A 27801-nucleotide genomic window follows, 5' to 3' on the forward strand; every position below is an offset into this window, starting at 1 on the left:
ATAGCACTGAACCATTTCTCATGGTTCCAGAGTGTTTATCTAACCAAAATTTCATATTTTAATTTAGAAATGCTACACGTGATCCCATTGCTCTGTCCCAGCTCCTGCCAACCTAGCAGTTCGAAAGCATGCCAATGCAAGTAGATGAATAGGTACCGCTGCAGCGGGAAGGTAAACGGCATTTCCGTGCGCTCTGGTTTCCATCGCGGTGTCCCGTTGCACCGGAAGCAGTTTAGTCATGCTGGCCACGTGACCTGGAAAGCTGTCTGTGGACAAATGCCGGCTCCCTCGCCTTAAAGCAAGATGAGTGCCACAACCCCACAGTTGCCTTTGACTGGACTTAACCTTCCAGGGGTCCTTTACTTTTACCTTTTTTAGGCATAGGATTGCAACAACAATCTAACTGATTTAATAGTAGATTCGATCAAATCTGCCCCAGCATGAATATTGTCTTATGTGCAGCCATGTCATCTTAATTTTTTCAGAGGTGACATTTGATCAGGAGTAAGGCTCACGTGAAGTACCCACAGCTGTGGACAACTATGCATGTAGAGATTAATGCAAGAAGCGGAGTGAATGAGAGCAGTAACGGGATTTGATATTTCAGCCGAAACCTGAATCCAGAGACCAGCTGGAGTGTTCCAACACACGAGCCTAACCCATACACAATGAATTCCTGGCCGACTGTCAAAAGCTAATCTACAATTTCAATCTGCTTGCCTACAAGTGTTGCCAGTACTGTGTGTGTTTGTGTTTATGTGTGTATTTGCTTTGTTGCAGCTTTTATGATCACACGGATGGCGGAAAGGGCAACCTGCTATAATGGCGCTAGTCAAAGTGGGTGGGGTGCTTCACAAACCAAATATGGTACCCATTCCTGGCACATTAGGGGGCAAGTTGTCAGTCCTCCCCATCAGTTTAAGAAGCAGAGTACTATACTGCTATGTTTTAACGGGCTTTCCCACATTTTTCTTCATGTCCAAGAATTGAACCAAATGGTTTAAGCAGCTCTTAGCTTTCAGGTGGCCTGATAACAACCACTTTTGCTTTGCTCGTTTTCTCTGCTCCAAACACAGTTGATGTTTTGCCTTTGAATTGATTCACTCGTGTGAGCAGTGCAATGTCTGGGTTTGGTTCACATGCCACATGCTTGTCACAGTGATGACTGACACGTGTGAAATGGTCCCACTCCACACCAGAGTAAGGGCTTTCAGAGTAATCTGTTGTCACTTCTAAGGGAACCAATTTCAGTGGGAGCAGTTCACTTTTCCAGTGATCAAGTGATAAAGTATTAAGTTAAAAAAACTATGCATTTAAGAGTCAGCTGTAGGCAGTGGAGTCTGGTGCTCATTAGGACTGGTAGGGTGAAAGGCAGGGAGGCCCACAGTAGGTGGCGACAGAGGACATGGCTAGCTGTGCCAGAGCCAGGAAGAGGCAGAGGCACTAATTCTCCTTCCCTGTTGAGTTCTACAAAGTCAACACCGAGGAAGCTGACAGCTAGTTGTCACCCTCTAGACCAATGGTTTTCAACCACTGTGCCATGGCACACTAGCGTGCCTTGAATGATGGTCAGGGATGCTGTGCGCAACACTGGCATCTGTCCCTCTTTCCTCCCCTCCCTCCTCTGGTGCCCTCTGATGCAAACAACATGGTGGTCAGTCCTGCCATTACAAAACCTGCTGCTCCCATTGGCTGCCTCCAATACTAGACATGAAATGATGTATCAGTTTTTTGTTTACTTATATAAAGCATTTGCACTTCAGCAAAAAGGCTCCTGGAAGCGCTAACATGCAATCGGTTTAAAAAAGACCGTCTTAAAATATTGGGGGGGGGGAGAGAAATAGGGGAGGGAAGAGGGGGGGAAAGCAAACCCAGGAACCAATTCATAAAGTGAAATAACATGGGTAGGCAAACTAAGGCCCTGTCACCTTCTCAATCCGGCCCGCAGACGGTCAGGGTGTTTTTACATGAGTAGAATGTGTGCTTTTATTTAAAATGCATCTCTGGGTTATTTGTGGGGCATAGGAATTAATTTATTATTACTTTTTTCAAAATATAGTCTGGCCCCCCACAAGGTCTGAGAGACAGTGGACCAGCCCCCTGCTGAAAAAGTTTGCTGACCCCTGGTGAAATAACATTTCATATAAGGATCCGATGTGAGGGAAATGTGCTGCATTTAACCTAAAGAAAGAGAGAAATGGAGGAAGACATATACTGACCTGGTACTATGCACTTTAGCTGGCACTCCTCTAGAGTCAGAAAGTTGTTTTCATTGCCTTCGCATCCCCCATAATTAAAGATTTCACACTGGCGGGTTTGGATGTCAAAGTGATAGCGGACATGCAATGCTTTGCAGGGCCCTCCATCCGCTTTGAAGGCACAGATTGACATGCCCAGTTTCAGTGGGGGCCAAGCAGGACCTGGAGGAAGGTGAAGGAAAGCTCAGCATATCATAATTCACTTATAAATGCCATTTCCAACTCCTCGGAAGATCCCATCAACGGTGTCTCTGGAAAAATTTACACATCACTTGACAAGACAGGCGAACTAATGCCAGCGCACTGGAAGAAGCAAAGATCACCGGTGTTGAAGTAATGATTCTTCGACATCAACTTCGTTGGACTGGTCATGTTGTGCGGATGCCTGATTATCGTCTTCCAAAGCAACTACTCTATTCCGAACTTAAAAATAGAAAGCTTAATGCCGGCGGATGACAAAAGAGGTTTAAAGACTCTCTCAAGGCAAATCTTAAAAAATGTAGTATAAACACCGACAACTGGGAAACACTGGCCTGTGAACGCTCCAATTGGAGAACAGCCTTTACCAAAGGTGTCTTGGACTTCGAAGACGCTCAAACTCAGGACGAAAGGGAGAAACGTGCTAAGAGGAAGGCATTCTTGGCAAACCCTCACTGTGTTCAACTCCCGCCTGGAAACCAATGTCCCCACTGTGGAAGGATGTGTGGATCCAGAATTGGCCTCCACAGTCACTTACAAACAAACTGTTAAGACCGTGTTCATGGAAGGCAACCTTACTCAGCTATGAGTGATCGCCAAAGAAGAGAAGATCCCCGAGACATAATGAATCACCTTATTGCATTTGTGACTCACCTTTTTCTGTCAGTAGTTCTATGACGGTGTACATGGCTCCCCCCCTCTTCATTTAACCACTACCACAACCCTGTGAGGTAGGTTAGGCTGAGTGGCAGTGACTGGCCCAAGGTCACCCAGTGAGCTTTAGGGCCCAGTGAGGATTTGAACCTTGGTCTCCCAGGTCCTAGTTTGATGCTATAATAACCACTGGAATGTGTCAGTATAGTTAACAGCCAAATAGGTTCCCAATGGAATAAGCTCACAACGACAAGGATGAGTTGGAAGATCTTGTTTGCATGCTTAAATGAGAGAGGCAGCAACTACGATGGGAGTCTGAGGCACTTTGAATAGCTTAGCTATGTTTAATATCCTAGTTCTGATTTGATGATAAAGTCCAGACCTTGAAGAAACTGCTGGTGAAACGGGAAGTTTTGAAGCTGGCCACCCATCGGGAGGACATACCCACATGTTTGAGTGACTTTGTATAACCTTCTCCAACATTGGGAGGATGGACCTATGCGTCTTATAGACCATCTTTAACATTATATTGAACATTATATTGCACTTTGTACATTGCACTTTGTATCAGCACTTTGATGTTTTAAAGCATATATAGGCTTTGCCTCTGAGGAAATATCTATGAATGCTTTTTGTATGATGATATTGTCAGTTTAGTTCCATATTAATACATTTCTATCCAGTGATATACACGGTTTTGTATTTTATCTGAGACCCAAATGGCAATGGCAGTGGGAGAATCTAAATGCCACGTGGCACGCAAATGCCCAATGGGCACTGAAATTGTGAGCAAACATGCAAAATATAGCAGTAGGGTATTCCCTCCTGATGTAAGGTTTAGATTATTCTACCGCTGATAGGTAAGAGAGAGAACTGGGTGTTCAAGCCATGCTACACAAAACAGTGAAATATAGACCAGCATTTGTGGATTACATTAGACAGTGTGACACCAGTTCCAGTATTTTTAACTGTTTTTATATGTGGAATTGTTTTTTCAACATTTGCATTGTTTTTATACACAGATATTTATTTTTTAATAATTGTTTTATATATTGAGCCTGTTTTTACTTGTTTCTACGCTTTTCCTGTTGTATAGTTGCAACCGCTTTCTTTGTTTCAAGATTGCCCATTTCAATTGACATAACCTGCCCTGAGGCCTTCTGGTTAAGGGTAGGCAAGAAATATAACAAAGAAGAAATTATACAAATGGCACCTTGGGCTCTAAATGCACGCCTGTTTTTCTTGCAGGGGGCTACGGATATGTTAAATGCCGACGAACACAAAATGTTCTCCAGAGGGCAGCATCACCCCAGAAAATAACACACCGGGGAGTCATAAATTCAACGGACTCCCTGGAACAAACACCCAACACCCACAGTTTTTGCAGTTTCCTAGTAAGAAGCTGACAGGCCACAAATTGATACAGAACCAAGTTTTTAAAAAGCCAATTTGGAGATTAGGTGCAGTTTAAAGGGAAGCAGCTGCTCTTAGACCTTAGAAATTTCCTCTAGGGTGTATGTCCCTTTACAGTTTTGTGAAGGCGGAGTTCTGTGAGCACACCCTTCGAATAGAAAATCTGCAAAAACTTTACAGATCTGCATCATATTATTATTAATAATTATTATTATTATTATTATTTTATACTGCCCTACACCCGCAGGTCTTATGGCACTTCACAAGGTAAGATTGCACCATAAAAACACAAAATACATAACACAAATAAAAACAAGAACAACTTAATAATCCCCCCCCTCCCCAGCACATTTTAAAAGGGCATTGGATATCAATCAGCCAAAGGCCTGGTTGCAGAGGAAAGTTCTTGCCTAGTATCTAAAGATCTATAATGACAGCACCAGGCAAGCCTCCCCGGGGAGAGCATTCCACAGACGGGGAGCCACTACAGAAAAGGCTCGTTCTTGTATTGCCGCCCTCCAAGCCTCTCTAACCTTTTAATTGTTCTCCGAGATGCAGAGTGAGGAAAAGGGAAAACCGGGATGTTCCGGGATCAAATCAGAAACTGGGGTGCCTTCTGTAATTCCGGGAAATAGGGACACTTGGAGGGTATGGTACCAGGAGTGGTGATGGGGAGCTAGCTGAGATGGCGGGGAGTGTTGTGTGGTGCAAACACATACCTGCAGGAGCACTGCGTTGGCTCTGCTGGTGTGTCTGCACCACACTGACCATGCTGCTGTCTTCCCCTTGCACTCCTAGTAAACAGCAGTGACACCCTTGCTGGGAAGTCAGGTAAGTGCAGGCATAGGCAAACTCGGCCCTCCAGCTGTTTTGGGACTACAACTCCCATCATCCCTAGCTAACAGGACGAGTGGTCAGGGATGATGGGTGTTGTAGTCCCAAAACATCTGGAGGTCCGAGTTTGCCTATGCCTGGGTAAGTGCCTCCACCAAACTATGCTGTTCGCTACTCAGTAAATAGCTTCAGGGCCCTATCCCTAAGCCATAGACCGAGCCTCACGTACCTTTGAGCTGGTGCTAGATATGGATGCCAATTTTCTTTCTTTTCCTTTAAAAAACTAACACTCCGACCGCAGATGCGTTTGGGACTGAGGCCCAGCAATTACTATTATTATTATTATTATTATTATTAAAAAAGCATTAATTAGAATGTTCCACCAAATATAAATAAATAAAAGAAGCAAAGGGTCCTGTAAGTCTTCCAGAACTTGCAGCCCAAGAGGACCTCATTTCGAGATGCAGCAATATATCTTCATCTCTTACGTAGCAAACGCTGTTTCTTCAACGCTTGCGTTATTTCCAGTGTACTCAGTGTAACTCTAGGACGCAGTGAGCATGCTGAAAAGACAGCCCCCCCCCAAAAAAAATCCCAGTCTGAGATTGCTTTTGCAATACAGTGGAGGCTAAACCGTTAAACTATTTATAACATTCGTCTTCGTCAATTTGCACCCCTGATGTAATACATGGTCTCTGTGGGACTTATTAGGAACAGCATCCTAGCTCTGCCTTATTTCCGCCAACATACATGCCCAATTTTCAGTTTGTGAAGCTGTGGCTGTTTCCCTTCCTCAAGATTTACACACTTTCCGCCTAACTTCCCCCTATGGATTCCAACAAATCTGAATTCACACTTGCATAGCAGCCAACACTTCCATAGTAATAAAAGCCATGCAGGGCCATGAGAAACTGGCAAGAAACTGGGTGGCTCTCAAAACGTTTTTGTTTTGTTTTTAAAAAATATGTCCTAAACCCCCCCCCCCCCCGCCGAGGGCTGAGCTTAAAATGCTGTCTCATGAAGTCATCTGGGAATAACTGCTGCCTCAGTTTGCAGAACTTATTCTGCTTCTGTTAGTCATGGGGAAGCTCCCAGAGAAATTAGCTGCAAAGAGGAACAAAACACAGGCCATTTCAGGGATCACTGAGGGCCCACTCGCAGTGACCCCCCCCCGGCCCAGCCCAGGGAACAAAGGCCTGGACAATTGCTTGCGTGCAACTTAAAAAATGAAGTAGATTTGTAATTTAGTCTTGAGAGTAGATGACATCAGCTGCCAATTATCCTATAATATTATACAATTCATTGGAAACAAGGCGGTGCAGCGGTCAGTTTTAAAGTGCAGGAGTTCATGGTGACGACCTCCACAGACACGTCGCCAAGGATAGTCTACGCAGTCACGTCCCAAAGGGCGGTCCAAATATGCTATATATACACCAGGCAGAGGGTCTTCTCAGTGGTGCCCTCCCGTCAGATGTCAGGGAGATAAAGAATTACACAACTTTTAGAAAACATCTGAAGAAAACAAACTTCAGGGAAGTTTTTTATGTCTGACATTTTTGTTTTATTTATAATTTGCTGGAAGCTGCCAGATGGGCTGGGTATAAGGCAGGGTTCGGCAAGGCTTACCAGCCATGGGCCGGATCACTCCCACGGAGCGATGCCAGAAATCACGTCCGAGGCGCCAGAAATCGCTTCTGCGCATGCCCAGACACCAAAAATCTCGCCTGCGCAGAAGCGATTTCTGGCATCTGGGCATGCACACAAGCAACTTCCGGTATCTGCACGTGCCAGTTTAGCGCAGCACGTGGGGGGACTCGCTGAGTGGGCAGCTCGGTTTGGGGGTGGCTCGTGGGCCAGTAAAACGGTCTTCGTGGGGCACATCTGGCCCATGGGCCGCATGTTGCCAACCCCTGGTATCAACAATAAAATGGTGGTGGTGGTGGTGGTGATTTATTGAATTTATATACCGCACTATACTTGGAGGTCTCAGGTATTATATAAGGATCAGCTACCAGTTATGGAATAGGAAGCTACCTCATTTGCTGGCTTCCTCTGTGCTAATAGGTCACAAACAACCATAAAACTTGAAAGCATTGTTATCACCTCATTCAGTTCCCAGAGGAAGGGGGAGCCCCTCAGTTGCCCTGGGACCCTGGCAGCTGACATTATTGTTGTTGTGCTGAAGAAAGTTGTTGTGCTGAAGAAAGTTGCATTGTACCATGGACTAAAAAAAAGAGAGATGTAAAGGTGAAGGACCCCTGGATGGTTAAGTCCAGTCAAAGGCAATTACAGGGTTGCGGCGCTCATCTTGCTTTCAGGCAGACAGCTTTCCGCTTCTGGCGCAACGGAACACCGTGACGGAACCCAGAGCGCATGGAAATGCTGTTTCCCTTCCTGCCACTGTGGTACCTATTGATCTACTGGCACTGGTGTGCTTTCGAACTGCTAGCTTGGCAGAAGCTGGGACTGAGCAACGGGAGTTCATCCCGTTGCATGGATTCGAACCGCCAACCTTCTGATAGGCAAGCCCAAGAGGCTCAGTGGTTTAGACCACAGCGCCACCCGTGTCCACTGACTATACACAGCACAGTTCATGAAATATAATATAGAGGGGATCCATTGTATTGGAACTTACGGCAGAATGCTGAAAAGTAGACTTTACACGTGGCTGTCACAAGAAAAGCAGCCTCACATCTCCTCTGCCCCTCTCTTTTGATAAGGTCTAATAAAGCAAAACTACCCAGCCAAAGCAAACCTCTTTCCAGAATGCGGCAGCAATTTAATTCTGCATGTCCATTTGTGTACAACGGGCTTTAGATTGGAACAATTGGTTTCAAATGGGTATGAGTCGCTATGTCTTTTTATGGTTTGTTTTTCTGCTGGCTAGCGGCTTCTTTTATAGGAAGGACTATTCCCATATGCATTCTGTTTCCAAATACATTTTGCTGGTGAACTTTATCAAGGGAAAACAGCTTGCCACACAGAGAGAAGATGGCCTTCTCTTTTGTTCCCTCCATCAGTTTTATTTGACAACTTGCCAGCCACCCAGGCACACTCTGCTGAAAGCTTTTTCCTGTTAGATGAGCCCAATTGTCAAACTGCGATGCTAATACTTAACAGGCCTTCCCATTTACAAGAAAAAGGCGTTTTGACTGCTGTGACTCATTCCCTTTGGGAAATGCAGCCGGGGTGGGGGTGGTGGGATAAAGGTTACTGGACATTATCTAGCACCTCAGTGCTCTCTTTGTAACATACAAAATAACAAGCGCCCATGAATTTTTGTTAAATTCATGTCAAAGCTTATTTGAAAAAAATATTGCAATATATAGAATTATGGACTCGTAGAGGAGGAGTTATAGGCTTGCAGCATGAAGTTTGATTTTAATATAGAATTTCTTGTTTTTTTATGGTGAAGTAATAATATAGGTTAATAATAGCTAAATTGGTAATTATTATCAATATGTTAAGTATGATGATAAACCAAACTGCTAAGGATGATTTAACAATGAAAATCAGATGGGAAGGACCAAGGGAAGTCAGTTAACACTGTTAAAGAAAGTTAGAGGAGAAAAAAGAATCTTTTTATGTTTTCTTCTTTTTTTCTTTTTAAGGCTTTTGTATGTTTATTATATTTTTGTATGTTATATTTTTGTATGCTTGTTTTGAAAAAGAATAAATATTATTTGGAAAAAAAACCATCATGCATATTTTGTGGTTTTGGGCTTTATCCTCAGTGCCGTTCCATAGTAATTGTCTATCTTTTGCTGGTTTTTTTTTTTGGTTCAGATTAGGGTCAGAGGAATCAACCTATTTCCATTCCATGTTGATTTCACATGTGCTTATTCATAAATCTGTTCCATCTTATTTCTACATTAATTTGTGATTTAAAAAAAATTCTGTAAGAAACTTCACACTTAAATATGTCGTTAAATTTTAACAGAAAATATGTACGCACAGGTCTTGCTATCCAAACACTCATCGTATGAAAACTCACTTATCCAAACACGAGGAATTAGCACCCAAACCTCACTATACACACCACAGATTCATAGTACTGTAAACAAATAAGCAGCTTTTAACAAGGAAGGGGAAAGATCACACAATAAGAGAGCATTTTTTTTCTTTCCTCATTTGCCTTTTGCAAGGTTTCACAGGGTTTTCCTGGGCTTTTTTTTGTCATTTGTCAGAATTCCATGACCAGTAATACATTGGAAATGTTCCCATAGGAATCAATGGAAATCATCAACTTGCTATGTGAAAACTCGCCAGAAAAATGATTCTCGGAGAACACATCGTGTTCGGATAGCAAGACCTGTGTGCATCTCATTTTACATATTTCTAAATGTATGTTTAACCATTTGGGTACATTTTTAATTTGCCAATAATTCCATCGCAAAATTCAGAGAAGTTCACGAGCCGAAGGTTGTTCTGATCTGTGTATTAGTCCAAGATGTGTGCATTTGGTCAGTTGACTCGAAAATGTGGACCAAACAAAATTCTCCTCCATCCCTAGCTCAAATTAACAAGGTTATGGGGTTTAGTACAATCGTACCTTGGAAGTCGAACAGAATCCATTCCAGAAGTCTGTTCGACTTCCAAAACATTTGGAAACCAAAGTGCAGCTTCCGATTGGCTGCAGGAAGTTCCTGCAGCCAATCGGAAGCTGCGTTAGCCCTTTGGACATCCGGCTTCCAAAAATAGTTCACAAACTAGAACACCCAGTTCCAGGTTTGCGGCGTTCGGGAGCCAAAACGTTCGAGAGCTAAGCTGTTCGAAAACCAAGGTATGACTTTATTTCAAATTATTCACATGGCCACTGGGCAAAGGAACACCTGAAACCTAGAATGATGAAACTTAAGAGAAGCACTCACAAGGAAAAACATATATTGTATATTTACCTACTATAGCAAGAATGACAACACCAGTTCAAGGACACATTCTAGCCAGGTAAAAACACTTGAGAAGGCTATGGAGAAGGGACATGTGGCCTAAGGAGAGGGCTTGTGGCTGCAGAAGAATAATGCCATGCCATTGGGTCCATTCAGCTCAGTATAGTCTACATTGAAAATAGCTCTCCGGGATTTCAGGCAGGAGTCCCTCCTAGCCCTACCTGGAGATGCCAGGGATTGGATTTAGGATCATCTGCATGCAGGGCAGATGTTCTATCACCAAGCTGTGGCTCTTCCCCAAACAGACCAGACCAAGAGGCTTGCAGTGCAGGGGCCTGAAGTTCCACAACCTTCCTTAGCATGTTAATAATGTTGTGGTTCGGAAGAAGCAGACAGCCTGCCACTTTCTGGTCTGCACAATCTCAGCTCCCACCCTTTCTGTACAGCAGAAAAGTGCAGAAAGGAATTGCTCATGCAAACAGACTGCTCAAATATGAGGGGAAACGGAAGACAGCCACAAAGTTTATGTGCAACTTGGCCCGATGTGGTGCCGTGTTATTCAGCTAAACAGGGGCGATTTATTTCAATGCGCTGTAGCCAGATCTCTTACCGGCAGCTTCTCCATATTCCTCCTCCTCCTCCTCCTCTGAAGGTGCAGTCCCATGACATGGCCTGTTGCTGGACAGAAGATACAAGATGGCAGCTAGAAATATACCTGCTCTCATTCTGCTCGCCTTTCCTGAATAAAGCAAAAGAAAACATGATGCCAGAGAACGTGACGCATTTGGAACCCAAATTTGTTTTGAAATACCACATTTTGTTTCAATGGCCTTGGACAAGCCATTGACTCTCAGCTTAGCCAGAATTATCTCCTTGCATAGCGATGAGGACAAATCGGGGGTGAGGAACCTTGACCCACCCCCAGGATAAAGAAAGGCGCAAGAGGATAGCTCTACATCCTCCAAGAAATGAGTGCCTTCCAAGGAAGTGTTTCATTCTTCCTCAAAGTGATCCTCTCCTTCCCTTAAACCTGCCTTGTCCCTGACACCAGGAGAGTTATCATCATGGGAATGGGACACAGCTATAATGTCCCTGAAGCTCTCATCCATCACTGTCTGTTCCTTCCTTACTTTTTCCATGTCTTCCACCTTAGCCTCAGGGGAACTAACTTGTTCCCAGAGAGCCAGGAGCTCATGGCACCTTGAACACGGTTTCTGCCCAACAGGGTGATAGTTGTTAGCCAGAACTTCAGAGCTGTTTCCTTTATCCGTCTGCACCATTCCCAGGAGGAACCTTGAAACCTGTGAGTAGCAAGCCCCGAGCCTCTGAAACGATGCCAATGCAAAGTCCTCGGAATGGCACTTCCCCAGTGTTTATTTTTATCTTAAAGAGGGGAAGGGGCAAAAACAATACAAAGGTTATTTCTTGCCCTCCTTTCCAGGGATTGTCACCACAACACAGTTTGTCAAGATGCCACGGGGAGTGCTGCAAAACGCAAACACACCCAGTCCGTTGTGCTTCTGCTCGTGCTGCAGAGATTTAAATTTAAATCTCAAAGGAGGCGTTTGTACTGAGCAACTGCCCTCTCATTCATCCTGAAGTCAAGGCTAAAGTGAGTGTAGCTGCCTGCCATCCAACTTCTTAAACTAGGGCACGTGATGACATTGCCAGGAGTACGGACTGCCTTGGCAGGCCTTCCCTCGTTGTTCAGTAAAGGGCTCAGACAGCTTCCAGCCAAGAAGGAAAGCATCCATTTCACTCTTTGAATCGAGCCCAAGGCACACACACACAAAAACCCAAACTCAGGCAGCGAGCCCATTCACTTCAAACAGAAGCCCTGTTCTTGACTTCCAAGAGAAAGGCTATAGATTTGGCTAAGCTACTTCGGAGATGGCTGGATCAAAGTGCAGATTGGCTGGCCCTAATAATGAGGAGAGTGAGGCCACCACCACAGGCAGCAGATTCAGTGGAGGGGGGGGCAGACAGAGGGCATGAGGTATTGGAGGGCAGAACTGTGTGTGACAGCCAGCCTGTCCTGTGTCCTCTAAACTAGCCCTCAGGTGCAATGGAGGACCTCCCCCATCACCAGCATTGAACTTGTGGGGTATTTACAATGCAGTCAAACCAACAATGCACGTTTGCTAGATTGGCACATGATAGGAGTTGAAGCTCACAGAGTTTTCCTGTAAGTTTGCTAGAGAGAACTCTGACACCCACTCCTCCTGAAATGGGAGGTCATAGCCCTATATAATAAAATGCAATGTAGAACATATGCTGTGGCTCAGACTTCATTTTAAACTAGACAAGTACGTCTTTGTAACTGGGTTATTGTGTTAAGCCTGCCTGAACAAAGCTGCTGTATCTGTTACTCTTCAACAAGTATTCCAAGAAAGTAAATGTTATTTTTACTTTTTACAAGATGGTTTGTGTCAGGGTCAGACTAGAGGATCCTCAGGGTTCCTTCCAACTCTACGATTCTATGATTCTATTATTATGGTTTTAAGAGTGCTGAAACAGTAAAGTTGCCTTCACTTTTGTGCTCTAACTTTCTTCAGAAATGTCCGCTTAACTTACCTTTTTTATTTTAAGAAAGAATCTGGAGCCCCTGCTGACATGGGGCCTGGCACATGCATACCCCCGGTACCTCCTTGTGGGAGGCCATGAGCATAGATAAACACTGAATTTCCTAGATCAGTGGCATGGTTAACCTGTGGTTCCCCAGATAGTTGGGCACCAACTCCCATCAGCCTGAGCCAGCATGGCCAATGGTTGATGGGAGAGGAAGTCTGACAATAAGTTCAACTCTAGGCTGCCTTCCTGCAAACCCATGCATTTTATTGCATCCTTTCATTTGTTCACAATTTCTCCAAAGAGGTTTTAGTCATAAAGTAAATGACTTGATCAAATGTCTAGACCACATTGCTACAGTTGAAGCATTTGACACCAATCATACTGAGCAACTAGAATGTACGATTATCTTCTATTATTCTGTAGTTTCAGGATCTCACTAAGTCAGCTCTGATTTCAAAAGAAATATTCTGGGAACAAGCATTCCTAAGTATCTAATTAGGAGCAGGATTAAACTCTCCACTAATGGAACGCTGTACTGCCTTAATGTTAACAACTCTTTAATATTAGCAATGCATATGTTAAACCCAAACTGCTCCCTAGGAGATTTCTGATAATAACCAGCAGAATAATTGAAGAGAGCATTACTTGTGCAGCTTAAGAAGCAGAAACAGAAAATGAAATAACATTTGCAAGCAGCAACAATTTTTTTTAATAAAAAAGTGAATGACTTGTGCAATATTAATGGAATAGATCCAACACTAATTACAAGGAACAGGATTTCACAAAGAAATTGCCCAATATTTTTGTTCCCTTGAGATGCATGCCTTGCAGGGAGGTGAGTGGGAGAAGGAAGCGTTTCCACTGAAATTACTGTCTATAACTCCTCACATTACACAAGTTGGTAGGGAACTTCCATTTCCCCCTCCTTCTGTATCTCAAATTCCTAAGCTGTTACATCACAGGGGCAGAGAGATGAGGATGCCAGAGACATCACTTTTCCTCTTCCCTTATGCAATACAGGACTGCTCGGGCTACAATCTGCGTTCGATACATCACAAAACTTGGGTTTAAAAGCAGAGCTTTCCCTTACCGTACCTCTGAATCTGGTAGAGCCAAAGGTGGGGAACCCTTTTTTTTCAGGCTCTCGTAGACAACCTTCCTTTGGTGGGTGGGCTCAGAGGGGAAAGTAGAAGGAGCAATGGATAGGAATGTTACCTTTGAAGACTGAAGTACATCCCAGGCACACAAAACTGAGAAGTTTCCAGACACAGAGACCCAACCACAGACCCAACCATCCAGGCAAGGAAGAGGCATGATCAAAGGTCATGGCAAAAGACTGGTGAAGCAGGGTGTGTCTCGGGGCAGAGGCATAGCCAAGGGAGAATCATAGCCAAGGTATCCAGATATCATAAGGGCTGGATACAGAGGAAAGATGGAGGGCACAAGGAGAAGGGGACGACAGAGGATGAGATGGTTGGACAGTGTTCTCGAAACTACTAACATGAGTTTGGCCAAACTATGCCTGGCGTGCTCTGGTCCATGGGGTCACGAAGAGTTGGACACGACTGAACGACTGAACAACAACACAGAGGTATGAAGTGCCCCACCCCTGCTACAGAACTAGTTTAGACTGAATTCAGACCATGGTTTGGCATTAGGTGTGAGAGCCTTCATTTCAGGTGCTCCCTTGCCTTCTGCCTGCATAGGCTCTGAACTGTAAACCACAGTTCTGAGTGCAGCATGCAATTCCTGATGCGCAGGCAGATTACGGTTGCCACAAACCATCCAATTCGGATGTAAAGGCAAACTGTTGTTTACTGTGAAAGAAGAAGTCAGGAGGATGCAAGAGAAGGGGGGAATGGCCTCGGTCCAGTATACTTGAAGGAGCGTCTCCACCCCCTTCGTTCTACACGGATACTGAGGTACAGTGGCGAGGGCCTTCTGGCGGTTCCCTCGCTGCGAGAAGCCACGTTACAGGGAACCAGGCAGAGGGCCTTCTCCGTAGTGGTACCGGACCTGTGGAACACCCTCCCACCAGATGTTAAAGAGAAAAACAACTACCAGACTTTTAGAAGACATCTGAAAGCAGCCCTGTTTAGGGAAGCTTTTAATGTTTAATAGATTATTGTATTTTAACATTCTGTTGGAAGCCGCCCAGAGTGGCTGGGGAAGTCCAGCCAGAAGGGCAGGGTATAAATAAATAAAATAATAATAATAATAATAATAATAATAATAATAATAATAATAATAATAATGGCAAATAGGGAAGTAGGAGCCCCAGGCTTTGCTCAAAAAGCAAGCTACGATTTAGTGTTTCATCCCAACCAACGCACTGTGCTGTCCTTTCTGCACAAACCCTGAATAATCTAAAACATATTTGATCGGGGCTTTTCTCAGCTGGAGCACACCGGAGTGGAGTTCCGGCATCTTTTCCCCAGAGCCCCCAAACAACTTCTGGTGCTGAGCCCTGGCACAAACCAAACAACCCTTCTCCTCCTCCTTCACCCCAACAAGACCGTGCCATTGCTCTTCCCCATGAGCAGAGGCCGCTGTGGGCGACGCTGAGGCCCACTTGCAGGCCACTGAGGTGTCACTTCTTCCTCCTCACTCCGGCCGCTCCAGCCAGAGGCAGCGGGGAAGTCTGTGGTGCTGGAGGAAGTGAGTGGGGAGAGATGAGGAGGGTGAGGGAAAGCCAGGCTGTGCCGTGAGGGGATCACCATGAGGAAGAGGAAGGAGAGGCCATGGGGGGTGGCTGAGTGGTGGTGGGGAGTCATCCTGGTCCAGATGCCCAGGGATGATGGGGGCAGCATGGCTGCCAGCCTGTGGATGGGAGATGCGAGTGTGGAAAGGGCTCACAGGGCACACAGAGGGGGCAAGGGAGGGAGTGATGCATGGGGTGGTGAGGGGGAAGATCTGGCACCTTTTTCCCCCCTAGAAAACCCTCCTGCTGGATTTGATACTGTCAAATATCCAAAAAGTAGAAAGGAATTGAACTGTCTGTCTTGAGAATGTATAGTCGTAGTCTGTGAAGCAGCTGCAGTCTCTTTCTGGAATACTTAGTGTGTTGACTGAACAGTCATAAACTTTAATCCCAAACACCTCTTCCCAGAAGCACACCCTATTGCAATTTGCAAACAAACATGCTTAGTAATGGAGTTTTGAGGTGTTTTCATGTCCCCTTTAAAAACCATGGCTGCCAGGAACTGAGGGGTTGCGTGGCGCTGCACCCTGAGGCTGTAAGAGGCAAAATGGAGAGCCGTTCCAACAGTCATGTCCAAGCGTGAGAAGGGGAAGGGCTTCCCAGTTCCCAGGTTCAATCCCCAGCATCTCCAGATAGGGATGGGACTGTCCCCTGTCTCAAACCCTGGACAGCTGCTTCCAGTCAGAGCAGGTAATATTGAGCAAGATGGCCCAATGGCTTGACTCAGTATAAAGCAGCTCCCTAAGTATTCCACTACCATTGCTGCTTACCTAGGTAAATTCTAGGTTGGTCAATCCCAGCTATCATTCATTCCCATTTGGGGTGAAATGCTGAGAAAATGTTGCCATACATTGGAAAAGTAAAGAAAAAGAAGGTACATTTTATCATATGTGGTGGATGTATAAAGTAGTTAAAAATTTCTGGGAGGTGATATATAATGAAATGATTTTTCCCCCAAATAACTTTTGTTTAAAAACCAGACGCTTTCTTATTAGGAATTAAAAGGTACTGAGATCCCAAAGGACCAGAAAAGATTGTTTATGTATGCGACAACAGCCACATGGATACTACTAGCCCAGAGATGGAAGAAGAATCAACCCTGACCAGAGAAGAATAGCAAACCCAGATGATGGACTATGCCGAAATGGCAAAACTAACTGGGAAGCTCAGAAACCTCACCTGGAATACTGTGTCCAGTTCTGGGCACCACAGTTCAAGAAGGATACTGACAAGCTGGAACGTGTCCAGAAGAGGGCAACCAAAATGGTCAAAGGCCTGGAAACGATGCCTTATGAGGAACGGCTTAGGGAGCTGGGTATGTTTAGCCTGGAGAAGAGAAGGTTAAGGGGTGATATGATAGCCATGTTCAAATATATAAAAGGATGTCATATAGAGGAGGGTGAAAGGTTGTTTTCTGCTGCTCCAGAGAAGCGGACACGGAGCAATGGATTCAAACTACAAGAAAGAAGATTCCACCTAAACATTAGGAAGAACTTCCTGACAGTGAGAGCTGTTCGGCAGTGGAATTTGCTACCAAGGTGGAGTCTACTTCTTTGGAGGTCTTTAAGCAGAGGCTTGACAGCCATCTGTCAGGAATGCTTTGATGGTGTTTCCTGCTTGGCAGGGGGTTGGACTGGATGGCCCTTGTGGTCTCTTCCAGCTCTATGATTCTATGAATTCAAGAAGGCAAGAACTTTAAAAAGAATGGGAAAAGTTTATAATTTATTTACGAGACTACTGCAAGCAGCTCAAAACATTGGCAGGATTTTAACCACAGTTGTAAAGTAACGGAAATTATGGAATAATTGTGAAGGATAAAAATTCGGATAAATATTGATATGCAGTTGTAAATATTATCATTACGACCCATGGAAGTGATTGGGGAAAATCAGGAGATTCAGAGTAATCTCAACACCTGGATATGGAATTGTTATTTGTTGTTATATAAAAAAAGGAAATGTTGCCATACATCCAGATGTATGGGATTCGTCCGCCGGAAACTTTGCAAAAAAAAAAAAAGGCTCAACAAATTACGTGTTCGGATTGGCACTCTTATAGCTTTGCTCCTGCATCTCTGCTTGCAGAAAAGGTGTACAAAAAAAGAAACACAGGAGCGTTTTCTTTAAAAAAGAAGGAAGACGTAACAGCATCTAGATGCCTTCTTACCTACATGCAGTGGGAGTGTTCCTCTGGTGTGCTGCACTTTTCCCCTTCAGACAACTTTGTTTGGATCTGATTTCCATAGTAATTAGACTTTTAAAGCCATTTCCTAACCCCCCTCTTTAGCTTTTTGTGGGCACCCTATTGGGCAGAATGGCAAGCAAACGAGAAGGCAGCCTGTGGATTATGAGCCAACCAGGGGCAGGCTTAGCAAATGTCACAGGATGATACCGAGTCGCGCTCTCCCAAACCCTCTCCGTTCCATTTCCTGCGCTGTCACTCTGAGTGAGTCACTTCTGCGGCTGCGGCACAAAGGATACGGGGAAAGGGCAAACAAAACGGAGATAATGGGTGAAACTGCAAACGCAGAGGCTGAAGCTACTGCAAACACAGCTTACATTAAAGGTATTTAGAGAGCCTTGCTAGACTTCTTCTGCCTTCACACCTCTTTTGAAAAAAGGCAATAAAAACATAGCTTGGGTAGTCATTGTGTATCATCCTAAAAAATGCCATTACTGTGCTCTTGCAAAGTTTATGTAGGAGAACCCGTGTCCATAATCACAATAAAAGTTAAGCCCGGCTGAAACAACCTAAGTATGATGAACGAATGCATATTTGGAATGGGGAGGGGGCTGGTTTGTACCTATAGGCCCTGTGCATGAACATCCTTCCAATCCTCAAATATAAACTACCTGCATTGGGTTCAGCTGGTGCCCTTGTCTTCTTCATATAAGGACCTTTGACTCTTTAGGGACCACCACCACCACCACCACCACCACCACCACCAACTTCTTCTTCTTCTTCTTCTTCTTCTTCTTCTTCTTCTTCTTCTTCTTCTTCTTCTTCTTCTTCTTCTTCTTCATATCCTGCCCATCTGACTGGGTTTCCCGAGCCACTCTGGGTGGCTCCCAATAGAATATTAAAAACACAATAAAACATCAAACATTAAAAACTTCCCTGAACAGGGCTGCCTTCAGATGTCTTCTAAAAGTCAGATAGTTGTTTATTTCCTTGACATCTGATGGGAGCGCGTTCCACAGGGCGGGTGCCACTACCGAGAAGGCCCTCTGCCTGGTTCCCTGTAATCTCACATCTCACAGTGAGGGAACTGCCAGAAGGCCCTCGGCACTGGACCTCAGTGTCTGGGCTGAACAGTGGAGGTGTTAAGACGCTCCTTCGGGTATACAGGGCCAAGGCTCTTTAGGGCTTTAAAGGTCAGCACCAACACTTTGAAGTGTGCTCAGAAACGTACTGGCAGCCAATGTAGCTCTTTCAGGACCAGTGTTATGTGGTCTCGGTGGCCACTCCCAGTCACCAGTCTAGATGCCTCATTCTGGACTAGTTGGAGAGGAGAGGAAGCAACTTTGGCTGATTCCGTCTCCTCCTGTAGCCCTATCACTCTCCTCCAAAAACAAAAAAATACCACCTCCAGAAAGTGGGGGAATACTTCAGAACAAGGTAGAAAGTGGCATGGAAGTAGGTTGATGCAGGGAGACTCCTTTATGATCCTTTATGATCCTATCCATGCCTTAAGACATCCTTGGAGAATTTCTGAAAGGCGGCACTTTGGGGGTTTCCTGAAAAAAAGCTCAACAACAACAGGATGTCCTGGTTTTTGCTTTTTGAAATATGGCAACGCGGGTGGCGCTGTGGGTTAAACCACTGAGCCCAGGGCTCGCCAATCAGAAGGTCGGCGGTTCAAATCCCCGTGAAAGGGTGAGCTCCCGTTGTTCGGTCCCTGCTCCTGCCAACCTAGCAGTTCGAAAGCACGTCAAAGTGCAAGTAGATAAATAGGCACCACTCCAGCGGGAAGGTAAATGGTGTTTCCGCGCACTGCTCTGGTTCGCCAGAAGCGGCTTAGTCATGCTGGCCACATGACCCGGAAGTTGTACGCCGGCTCCCTCGGCCAGTAAAGTGAGATGAGCGCCGCAACTCCAGAGTCGTCCGCGACTAGACCCCTTTACCTTTACTGTTGAGGAAGTGTATTATGCGGTTGCCCAACATAGAGTTGCCTCTGTAATGACACCCCAATATGTGGAATGCCCTCCTCTTCAAAGCGTACTGGACCCTCCTGCAATTGACTTACCAAAGGTGCCATGGGCTTTGAAGATGCTCGAACTCAGGAAAAAAGAGAGAAACATGCTAAGAGGAAGGCACGCTTGGCAAACCCTCACCAAGATCAAACCTATGTCCCCACTGTGGAAGTACGTGTGGCTCCAGAATTGGCCTCCACAGTCACTTACGGACCCACTGTTAAAAGTGTGTTTTACTTGGCTACGAGTGATCTCCAAAGAAGAAGATGATTAGTCAGTTGCTGGCAGAGAGCCTGCAATGTGGTTTTAGTTTCTCCTACTGTTTAAAAGGGTTTTAGATTTTTTTTATTGTGTTTTATGCATTGTGGGTTTTTTTTTGTTTGTCTCCCACCCTGGGATCCGTTGAGCAACATAGCAAATATCAGAATAAAAGCCATCAGCGCAATGAGTTCATTGAGGAAGAACTTTTCATTGGACACTGCACAGACGCTGAAAGTGTTCCTCTGCCTTTAGTTCAAATCTATTTATTTTATTTTATCTTTTGAGTCGGTGGACACCAGTTGCAGCTTGGAATGCTGAGCTGAGACGTTACCGGCCGGCATCATGAACAGTGTAATTCCTACCGAGCCTGTTCGGTAATAGGGTGAGATAAAGCCCCTTCCGCCCTTAGAAAGGAGGGGGGGTTGCAGTTAGCACAAGCCCTCAACGTGCACAGGGGATGCTTGCACTGCACTTAAGTGGGCTCGCAGCCAGAGCTCGCCCTCTTTCTCCTGGGCTCCCATCCGTTCCTGCTTTCCCTTCCCACCCTCCCTTTAGGCTAGGTTTTCCTTGACCTTGCTATGGACCACGGTTGGTCGCCGTTGAGGGGCCTGGTAGGAATTTTTCCACCTGGCAAATTGGCTCCGCCTTGTGGTTTTCGCCTACCTCGTAGCAACTCGTCACAACTTTGGTTTGGCGGTTAGGCATTGGATAAGGTCAGGAAGGTTAGGAGGTGGGGGGGAGGACGGGCCAACACCTCCCCCCAAGTGCTGAAGGGTACTTCGTAAAGGAGTCCGGGGGGCGTGTCCGTGTCCGGAGCCGTGGGTGGTGAGGGCCTAAGGCACGCCCCAGATCGGTGATCACAGGGTGAGTCCTTAGCTGATGTGCAGCAGCAGGGGCTCACCCGACAGTGGTTATCCCTTCCTGGACTGCCAGCACATCGTACTGGAGTCGGATATAGTCTAGTTAGATCCAATGCCTAAAGCCAATACCGCTCAACATCCAGAACCAATAAAGTTGTGGCCTTTTATTGTCCATTTAACCTTATTTACGGTGTCTTGTGTCTTATTTATTCACGGGTCGGGATATTGACATGCAATAGCTCTTAAAAGAACAGCTGATATTCTTCTTCTTGAATCAGAGCACAAAGGGTGCACTTTTGACCACCCCTTTGCACATACTTCAGTTCTGTAAAGTAAAATGGTGAGGTCTTGAATAATAGCGTTTGTGTTTCAAGGTAGTATCTGTATTGCTGTGGGGTGTAGGAAGGCAGCTTTTCACACTTTATTCATCGCACGCACCGCCGTTTCCGCTTCTCTGCAGTTCATCCGGGATGGAAGAATGTTTTTAACTACAACTGTTTTTCCATTGTTATTGGTTTTAGAATCTTCTAGCTGCTGTAGAATGTGTTTGCATGCTTCTTGTTTTTAAATCGTGTGTCTGCCTGTTGCCCTGGGATCTTTAGGGAGGGTTGGCAGGCAGGCTATAAATTCAAGAAAATAATGAAAAACCAATACTCTCATGGGCATAGCCGGGGGGAGGACAGGGAGGGGCAGCTTCCCCCCATCATAAAAATCAATAAAAATACATAGCAAACTGAGGTTCTGCCCCCCCCCCCAACAAAAGGCCTGCCCCCCAACAAAAATCCTGGCTACGCCCATGAATATTCTTCTACTGAAAGCTACATTATGAGCCTCGCTGTTTGGTACAGTGAAATTATGTACTCTACATAATTTACATATTATCTAAATTGTGTAAGTTACGTTGTCATTGTGCTATTCCTCTCCATTCGTTTCAATGCAAAGGAAGCACAATGCAAATGGGAGAATAAAAAACAATGAGTTGCATATTGCGGGAGGACTAAAAGCAACAATAACAGTGAATACTAATCTTATTCCCCAGAATGATTTCCATTCCAGACGTGGCACGGAGAAGCAAACATCTGCAATTCCAACTTCCGCTTCTTTTTTCGTTGGGATTTTTCAGAGAACTCTCTTGCTGCTTCTCCATTTCCAGTTTCCCTAGCGAGAGACAGACCTGTTTCCAGCTCTGTGGAAGATGCGTTAAGAAGCCGGGATGGATGAACTTTCCCCGTGAGAAATCGTAATTGCCTTGCTATTTAAGGAAACCCACAGTATCCTCTTGGCCGAAGATTCGCCATTTCCCCAACGTCCCCGAACTATATTTGAGTTTTGTGCACGTACATTGAAAAGTGCAACTTCAGAGCAAGCCATTGGTATCCTGCCACTGTGTCACATGTCACAGTGTCATGCATCACTGTGCTCCTTCCTTTGACTGGCTGGCTTCACATTTACCTGTGTTTATACCCTGCAATCATTTTATTTTACCGGTATTTTAACTGTGATGGAAAAGAGCCAAAGGGAACAGCTGTGACTGATGGCAGCAGCAACGGGCAATGCAAGAAAAGAAACACTTGTGCACTTAAGTGTTGCAGATTGGCCACCGAAATTGGGATCGTGACAGTACCTTCAGCAAGAAAAGGGTTATGGAAATAAGTATATGAGTATATGCAGATATGCTTCCACATCGTCATGCACATGCCCACAAATGAAAACATAATCAATCTTGCTTTGTATTAGAAGACTATGGCAGTTCGTTACAGAGGGATCAATGCTTGGTACACATCAGGTTTAAAAAACAAACAAACAAATTTGACCTTTTGAACTGATCACTTATGACTTTCAGTAGCATCACTAGTGACCAGCGGCATTCAGGGCACAATGTTGAGTCTTAAATTCACTGGTGGCTGAAATTCACAGGTGGCAAAGTTTCACACATGCATTTAAGTTGCTTCATTTCTCTACATCTGAGTAAAGGTAAAAAGGTAAAGGACCCCTGGACGGTTGAGTCCAGTCAAAGGCGACTATGGGGTTGTGGCGCTCATCTCGCTTTCAGGCCGAGGGAGCTGGCGCTTGACCACAGACAGCTTTCCGGTTCGTGTGGCCAGCATGACTGTACAGCTTCTGGCGCAACGGGACACCATGACGGAAACCAGAGCGCTCAGAAACGCTGTTTACCTTCCTGCCACAGTGGTACCTATTTATCTACTTGCACCGGTGTGCTTTCGAACTGGTAGGTTGGCAGGAGCTGGGACAGAGCAACGGGAGCTCACCCCGTTGCGGGGATTTGAACCGCCGACCTTCTGATTGGCAAGTCCAAGAGGCTTGGTGGTTTACACCACAGCGTCCTACTCTACATCTGAGTACAATACACTTGACAAATGATGAGGCTGAAAGCGCGTGAACTGATTTGAGCGAACAGTGATCGTGTTTGATGTGGTTTAAAGAGACTGTTAATCTGTGGGGCTTTTCCGTGATAACCCAGACAAGTCTCCCTTCATCTTGAGGTCTGAAACAGTCATGAGCAAGTAACCAAGGGGAGAATAAGGCCTTTGTTTTGAAACAGACCGCGTTGTTCATCCCTGGTTAAATATTATACGGAACTTAGATTGACTTTAAAAGCTTAGCAGCATCCTGGGGTGGGATGGGGGGGTGGGGATTTCCGCTTGTACATTAATATCTGAATTCTGAAAACAAGTGTTGGCGCATTTCTTTGCTCTCCAGAGATTAATTTTTAAACAAACAAGGCCAGTGCAAAGGAGTTAGGGAAAATACATACAGATGGTGTAATAATAAATACTTGGCAGGAGGATACTGCTGGCAATTACCTCAGGGAGCATTGTTCCAATTTAACAAAGAAAACACTGGAGCTGGAAGTGGCTTTAGATATTGCTGCCCTAAAACTCTACATAATCTCCCATGTCTTAGGAACATATGAAGCTGTCTTATACTAATTTAGTCCACTCGTCCATCTAGCTCAATATTGCCAACACTGACTGGCAGTGGCACTCCAGTGTGGTTTAAGCTATCAAATTTCTTCCTCAGAGAAGTGAATCCAGCACCCTCCTTGTATAAAAAGGTAAAGGTAAAGGGACCCCTGACCATTAGGTCCAATCACGAACAACTCTGGGGTTGTGGCTCTCATCTCACTTTATTGGCTGAGGGAGCCGGCGTACAGGATCTGACCACAAGGAATACGTGGCAATCACATTATGGATAAGTTGGATCTTGATATAAAGGTATACAGAAATTCCGGGGAAAAGAGAGAGTTGTTTTTGGCTATGAAGACTGCTACAGTCAGCCTTGTGTCCTGAAGACCCAGAGATTACCTACTTGAACTTTGAACGCAACTGTCCGAAGGGTCATGGCATCTAGGCCCAGCTACGAAACCAGTATGTAACCTGAAGTAACCCAAGGTACCACTGTATAATGAGTTGGGGGGGATGCTTAAAATAGGTAAAGGGACCCCTGACCATTAGGTCCCGTCGTGTCCGACTCTGGGGTTGCTGCGCTCATCTTGCGTTACTGGCCAAGGGAGCCGGTGTACAGCTTCTAGGTCATGTGGCCAGCATGACAAAGCCGCTTCTGGCGAACCAGAGCAGTGCACAGAAACAACGTTTACCTTCCCGTTGGAGCGGTCCCTATTTATCTACTTGCACTTTGACATACTTTCGAACTGCTAGGTGGGCAGGAGCTGGGATAGAGCAACGGAAGCTCACCCCGTCGCAGGGTTTCGAACCGCCGACCTTCTGATCAGCAAGCCCTAGGCTCTATGGTTTAGCCCACAGCGCCACCTGCATCCCACAATGCTTAAAATAACTTTGTTTAAAAAACCTGAAACCTTCCTTTTAGGAATTTAAAGAGCCAAAATCCCAAGGGAGCAGAAAAGATTATTTATGCATGCAACCACAGCTGCCTGGATGTTATTGGCCCAGAGATGGAAAGAAGATAAAGTCCCTACCAGAGAAGAATGGCAGACCAACTTGATGGACTATGCCGAAATGGCTAAAATGACCAGAAGAATCAGAAATCAGGAAGACCAAATTTTTAATAAAGAATGGGGAAAATGTGTAACTTATCTTAAAGACCATTGTAAACAGTCAAAATCATTAGTAGGATTGGAATATCAACTTGTAGTTTATGGGTGAATTGTGGACACAATGGAGATGTAAAAGATTTGGATAATCAACAAATAAATCAATAAATAAAAGATGCTGGAGGAAATGATTAAATTAGGACCCACAAAGGGGAGGATGGAAGTCCAGGAGATTCCTTGGAATCTTGTTTTAACTATTTATGTTTGATATATATCTGCAAAATTTCAATGTGAAAAACCAAATAAAAAAATTTAATTGGTTAAATTTGAAAATATTTTGTAAGTGCTCCAGTGAGAGGGGGGCTTGGTTATTTGCTCCCCTTGGTGGGAGAAGGGGGAGTATGAAAAATTTTAACCATGTAATGTTTTGTGCTTTAAATTGTAAAAACTCTTTAAAAAATTATACGTAAAAAAATAAATCTGGTCACTGGAGTGGGCCGTCAGAGCAGCCCACCAGAGCCTCTCCCCAGCAAAAGCAAACTTTTAGAATTTCTGGTTTATAGTCTGTCCCAGCTTTGGAGGCACCAATGTACCTCCTTGCCAAGGGTGCAAGGGAACCTAGGTACATCTCTGCACTGTAGGCAGAATTAATCTAGTTGGAGCAACAGTCTGACTCAAACTAAGGCAGCTTCCTTTGTTACAAAATTTAGAGATGGGAAATCTGATTGCAGACCTCCACCGTCTCGTCTAATTTTGCCCTGAGATAACACTGAGAGGAGCATGTCACATGGTCATATTTTTATGCTGAGCTACACGAAGTCATCCTGGGCTTGCTATTTCTCTGCGCGCGTGTGTTTCGGTGTGATGTATTTAGTTGCAATATGCGCAACTTGCAGATTTAACATATAGAATAAGAGAACACGAAGAACGTGTGTTTAAAGAAGACTGGAAAATATTTACTGAGTATATGGGTGAAAATGGTGTACATTTAAAAACGCTGGTAACGTTAAGATAAATTCAACAGTGTAAGTAAGTTTTGATGGATGTAACAATGGAATACTGAATGGTGTAGTTCATGTAAAATATGCAGGGGTGTATGATACACAAAATGAACCATGGAAAGAGAAGAAGGGAAGTCATTGATTTAAGGTTGTGTAAATGAATATTTTGAAATATAAAGTAGAAAAAATTATATATATACACACAGTGCTTTTTTTCTTAAAAAATGTTTAGGGGTACTCTCATTTTGACTCAAAATCACCATTGTATAGTTCAAATCGGGGGAAATAAATACAGTAAATGGACAAAAGTACAAAGATTCACAAAATGTTTAGGGTATGCGTACCCCTGCGTACCCCCAGAAAAAAGCTCTCTCTCTCTCTCTCTCTCTCTCTCTCTCTCTCTCTCTCTCTCTCTCTCTCTGTGTGTGTGTGTGTATGAGAAGGAGAAAGTTCTCTGGCACGTCATGATTGAAACCCAATAAAGGGTGAATCACAATTTAATTCAGAAGATTTCCCAGGCCAAGGTGTTTTCAGATTTTAACCCTTGCCTGTATTTGCGAGAGTGGTTCTGTACATTAAATTCCCTCCTGAGAAATAAGGCAGTTCAAGGCCACTTTGTGGCTTTCAGATAATGAAAGGGGGGGGGGGGGGGAATGCATCTTGTTTCCTAAGTTGCAGCATTCAGAGATCAGGCACCATCCATTTCACTGCTAACTAAACTTACAGCATTCTAAGAAAAACGTTGGTTGTACAAATTGAATAGACACTGATAGATGACTGTGCTAACAGTACAATCGTGTATGTGCACGTCTGCTCAGAAGACAGCTTCACAGAGTTCAATGTGATTTACTCCCAAGTAAGCACATATAGGCTCACAGGCTAAAATGCACTAATGCCTCTCCAGCTGAGGCTACAAACCTATGGAAAGTTTACACGGGAGCTGGACCATCAAGACCACGCGAGAGCTGGACCATCAAGAAGGCTGATTGCCAAAGAATTGATGCTTTTGAATTATGGTGCAGGAGGAGACTCTTGAGAGTCCCATGGACTGCAAGAAGATCAAACCTATCCATTCTCAAAGAAATCAGCCCTGAGTGCTCACTAGAAGGACAGATCCTGAAGTTGAGGCTCCAGTACTTCGGCCACCTCATGAGAAGAGAAGACTCCCTAGAAAAGACCCTAATGTTGGGAAAGATGGAGGGCACAAGGAGAAGGGGACGACAGAGGACGAGATGGTTGGACAGTGTTCTCGAAGCTACTAACATGAGTTTGGCCAAACTGCGAGAGGCAGTGAAGGATAGGCGTGCCTGGCATGCTCTGGTCCATGGGGTCACGAAGAGTTGGACACGACTGAACGACTGAACAACAACAACGAACAAGTCCCATTGAACTCAGTGGGACTTAGTTCTCCGTCAACCTACATAGGCCTATATTGGGCATGTCAAGCAATTCTCATTGCTCTCTAAATCAGGGATGCAGACCGTGTGGCTCTTCAGGCGTTGTGGGACTACAGCTGCCATCATCCCTGGTCTCTAAGTTGACTGGGACTGATGGGACAAGTACATCTGCAGAGCCAGAGGTTTCCATCCTTGCTCAAAAGGTTGCCTTTATAAAGTTGTCCATAAAAGGTATTATAATACTCCCTTGAGGCCCAGCCAAGTCCTTTCTGGCACATATTGCTTTAAATTATGAGAGGTCAATGTGTTGTTTAGCTGCAACTTCCATCAGCTCCAGCCAGAATGGTCAGGGACATTGGGAGGTGCAGTCCAGACTTGGGTCACCAGCTGCTTTTGGACTACAGTTCGCATCATCCCTGACCACTGGTCCTGCTAGCTTGGGATGATGGGAGTTGCAGTCCAAAAAAAACAGCAGGAGACCCAATTTTGGGAAACACTTATCTAGAGGACACCACCTTGCCTGGCCCTGCTTTAAAGT

General features: G+C 44.9%; 1 protein-coding gene across 1 annotated transcript in view; it reads right to left on the bottom strand.

Annotated features, from left to right (window-relative positions):
- Window positions 1-27801, bottom strand: part of TFPI (tissue factor pathway inhibitor) — a 41382-nt gene that overhangs the window by 12511 nt on the left and 1070 nt on the right. The window contains exons 2-3 of the mRNA XM_033168504.1: window positions 10857-10985; window positions 2220-2420 (exon numbers count right to left, since the gene is read on the bottom strand). Coding sequence (XP_033024395.1) covers window positions 2220-2420; window positions 10857-10971 — 316 coding nt within the window. The 5' untranslated portion in view covers window positions 10972-10985. The remainder of the gene's footprint in view (window positions 1-2219; window positions 2421-10856; window positions 10986-27801) is intronic.

The sequence above is a fragment of the Lacerta agilis genome, chromosome 1 (assembly GCF_009819535.1).
Source record: "Lacerta agilis isolate rLacAgi1 chromosome 1, rLacAgi1.pri, whole genome shotgun sequence".
In the NCBI taxonomy this organism is placed as follows: domain Eukaryota; kingdom Metazoa; phylum Chordata; class Lepidosauria; order Squamata; family Lacertidae; genus Lacerta; species Lacerta agilis.